The following is a 4,044-nucleotide window of genomic DNA, read 5'->3' on the forward strand; positions in this document are numbered from 1 at the left end:
TGTTGAATTGGTGTATGTTTGTTGTGTATATTCTTAACAACAACCACAAATAAATAAAATTAAGATTTTAAAAAATGGTGCTTCTTCTGAAGAAATACTCATAGTATGGGAGGTAAGTGACTAAGTTCTTGCTTTCTTAGGCATAGACTTTCAAATTCAAGTTACACATGAAGGTTTTGTCTGTTTTATTCTTAAATATGGGGATAGGGATATTTAAGTTATCCAGTTCTTAAAGATGCTCCCCTTTGCCCGGTGCTACACACACAGAGAGATACAGAGTGTTTGTTTCTATTTGTACTTTTGTATGTGTCTATGTGTGTGCTTTGGTGTAAAGAGTAATTCATGCTCATTCTAGGAAACTTGGAAAACCCAAATGCATAGAAGAAAATTCACCCCTTTCCCTGCGCCGCCCCCCCTCAGCCCCCGGCTTACAGAGATGTGTTTTGGTGTCTCTCCTGGCGGTTTGTTACTATACAGTTCTGTTTTGTTTTGTTTCCAAGTTTCCATTGCTGCTGAATAAATACAAGGATGACTTCTGATTCACAACTTAGAGCGCTGATTTCATATACTTGTAATAAGCCTGTGAAACTTGCAGCAGTTATGATACTGTGTCCCCTCTGGGAATTGTGGGGGTGGGATACGTCGCCCTTCTGGGTGTTTTCCTGACACTTCAGAGAAGGCCAGTTTTGTTGCAACACCCACCAGCATTAAGCTGGCATTATCCTTTTAATCCTATAGTTCATTTCAAACATCCAACTTGTCTTTCTAGAACCTAACTTAATTTTTTCTTTTCTTTTTTAAATTCCAGAGTTTCTGAGGATGTACCCCTCCCAATGAACTCACAGTGATCCATTTGTTTTGCCTTCTCCCAGTACATGCATTCTTCAAGTCTTGGTAACTGAGAATGTTTGGTCTGTTCAGGCTCAAAATGATCAGTGAGACCGGAACCCAAGAAAAGTACCTCATCATGTGTCAAGATGAATCTGGGAAAACTGGACTGTTCCTCTAAATCAGCTTCTACTTCTTTTTACCTTAACTTTTCAAAGCTCCCAGCTTAAATTCTAGAATCTTCTCAGAATGGGATGGGGGTAATTCTGATATTCTCAGCAAACACATTTATGTCTCAAGCTTGGGAAAGAGCCAAAATGCCAAAAGCAAGACTCCAGGACATGACTCCCACTGATGTGGTGCTTCAATAATTATATAACATAGTCAGTATGTGCCCACTGGGCTTGACCATCTGTCTAGCAGACTTCCAGAACAATAAGACGTCTTGTGAGTCATCCTGTTGGGGAAAGACCTTTAGCTATCAGCTGGTAGTACCAGTGTCCTTTAAATAAGCAAGTCTTGAGGTCTTCTCACTGAGGTATATTCTTCTGCTGTATGGCCCTCACCAAAGTGAAACAGAAGAATGACCTTGTTTAGTGAGCCAGATAACTCTGTGTGTGGAAGTCTGTGGGAAGATAGAACCACCTAGAATGCCCCCACCAAACCAATCAGTGGAAGGTCTTCTCCAAGAGACCTCCAACCGATCACTGAATATAACTGAAGCCCTAGAGGCCTGGGACCCGGGGACCCTCCAAGCCCTCAAGATCTCTCTTGCGGTGGTCCTTTCCATCATCACCCTGGCAACAGTCCTCTCCAATGCCTTTGTGCTTACCACCATCTTCCTCACCAGGAAGCTCCACACTCCAGCCAACTATCTCATTGGCTCCCTGGCTATGACTGACCTCTTGGTTTCTATCTTGGTCATGCCCATCAGCATCGTATATACCATCACCCATACCTGGAGCTTTGGCCAAATCCTGTGTGACATCTGGCTGTCTTCTGACATCACGTGCTGCACAGCCTCCATCCTGCATCTCTGTGCCATTGCTCTGGACAGGTACTGGGCCATCACCGATGCCCTGGAGTACAGTAAACGCCGCACAGCAGGCCATGCGGCTGCCATGATTGCCATTGTCTGGGCAATCTCCATCTGTATCTCCATCCCACCACTCTTTTGGCGGCAGGCCAAGGCTCATGAAGAGATGTCTGACTGCTTGGTGAACACCTCCCAGATCTCCTACACCATCTACTCCACATGTGGGGCCTTCTATATCCCGTCCGTGTTGCTCATCATCCTCTATGGCCGGATCTACATGGCCGCCCGGAGCCGAATCCAGAATCCGCCATCACTCTATGGGAAGCGCTTCACCACAGCCCAGCTGATCACAGGCTCTGCGGGTTCTTCCCTCTGCTCCCTCAACCCTAGCCTCCATGAGGGGCACTCCCACTCGGCTGGCTCCCCGCTCTTTTTCAACCATGTGAAAATCAAGCTTGCTGATAGTGTCCTGGAACGCAAGAGGATTTCCGCTGCTCGAGAAAGGAAAGCCACAAAAACTCTGGGGATCATTTTGGGGGCCTTTATCATCTGCTGGCTGCCCTTCTTTGTCTCATCTTTGGTCCTCCCCATCTGTCGGGACTCTTGCTGGCTCCACCAGTCCCTCTTTGACTTTTTTACCTGGCTAGGCTATTTAAACTCCCTCATCAATCCAATAATATACACTGTGTTTAATGAAGAGTTTCGGCAAGCATTTCAGAAAGTTGTCCATTTCCAGAAAGCCTCTTAGTCTTGTTTAGTGGTGACGCTTATTGTCTTTGGTGTCTTGTAGCCCAATTGTGATTGTCTTTTTTGTTTTTCTTGAGGTTTGGCTTAATTTATGATATCATGGGTCTTAATAGAATTGTTCTGAGTTCTTTTTCCTATTGTCTACTTGACTGTTGAGCCCCCAGACCCGGGCAGCTGCGTACAAGGAGATAGGACTGAAGCTTGATAGGACAGAAGTTATCAGAAATGTGACGTAGGGATTCCTCATCAATATAATTCAGATAAAAGAGGCCTGGTTCAAAGGGAAGGCTTTCTGGTCTACCTGAAATTTGTATGAAATTCAAAGGTGGGTAGAAATTAATGACCTGAACTAAAAGAATTTGGAGTCAAAATGGAGAGCTCTTCATTCCGTGTGGCACCTTGATTGGAAAATAGCACCCAGACTTTTTTCCCCACTGAGTCCTTCTGAAATTGAATCTCTTTGTCATCTATGGGAAGAAAGTCAATATTTGGGATGCTGACAATATAGCGTGATTTGGAGAGAGATTCAGAACCTGGAGCAGGAGAATGAAAAGATTGGAAGCTGACCAACCTTCCCCAGTATCTCTGCATCTTCTTAACATTTTGAAGTTAAAATCCATAATCATCCCATTCAAATATATCCACAGACTTTGGACCTACCAAGCTTTGAGTGGAACACCATTCTGAAAAAAAATTTTTTAATAGTTAATTTTCATTAAGGATCTTAAGACATTGGATGTTACTAAATAAAAAGCATGAGACAGCATGACCAGCAAAGTTGTTGGGTAATTTTTGCCCCCACTTTCTTCCAGGATATAGAAACCTTTCAACTCAATTCAGTTAATAGCATTCATGAAGCACCTACCACATGCCAGGCCCTCTGCTCAAGTCTTGGCATTTGTTGTCTCCTTGGGGCTTCATAGTAATGAAAGACTGTATATGTATAAACATGACAATTAAGAGCTCAGGTCCTCGAGCCTGGTAGCTCAGTTTAAGTACAAATGTTGCCAATTACTAGTTGGGTGACCATAGACAAGTTTATCAGTCCCTCTTTGCCTCATTTAGTCTACTGTAGAATGGGAATGGTGATAGGTATGTTATTGTATAAATTAATACAGTGCTGTTGTTTCTAAGTGCTGTAGAGTCGGTTCCGACTCATAGCGACCCTGCATAGGGTTTCCGAGGAACAGCTGGTGAGCTTGAACTGACAAACTTGCGATTCAAACCTATCTTGCAGTCTAGCGCATTAACCCACAGCACCACACCAGGACTCCCGTATAGTACTAGGCACATAATAAAGGAGTTCTGGTAGTATAGTGGATTACAAGATGAGCTGGTGACCGTAAGGTCAACAGTTCGAATCTACCAGCTTCTCCATGGGAATAGATGAGGCTTTGTGCTCCCATAAAGATTTATAACCTTGGAAACCCTGT

The 4,044-nt window shown here is 43.8% G+C and overlaps 1 protein-coding gene across 1 annotated transcript; it reads left to right on the forward strand.

Annotated features, from left to right (window-relative positions):
• The first annotated feature begins 1,448 nt into the window (after positions 1-1,448).
• On the forward strand, positions 1,449-2,613 carry HTR1D (5-hydroxytryptamine (serotonin) receptor 1D, G protein-coupled). The gene has a single exon (XM_006862326.1). It carries the CDS (start codon positions 1,479-1,481, stop codon positions 2,610-2,612), a length of 1,134 nt encoding a protein of 377 aa, XP_006862388.1. The 5' UTR covers positions 1,449-1,478; the 3' UTR covers position 2,613.
• The last annotated feature ends 1,431 nt before the right edge of the window (positions 2,614-4,044 follow it).

This window comes from Chrysochloris asiatica, unplaced genomic scaffold (assembly GCF_000296735.1).
Source record: "Chrysochloris asiatica unplaced genomic scaffold, ChrAsi1.0 scaffold00047, whole genome shotgun sequence".
NCBI lineage: Eukaryota > Metazoa > Chordata > Mammalia > Afrosoricida > Chrysochloridae > Chrysochloris > Chrysochloris asiatica.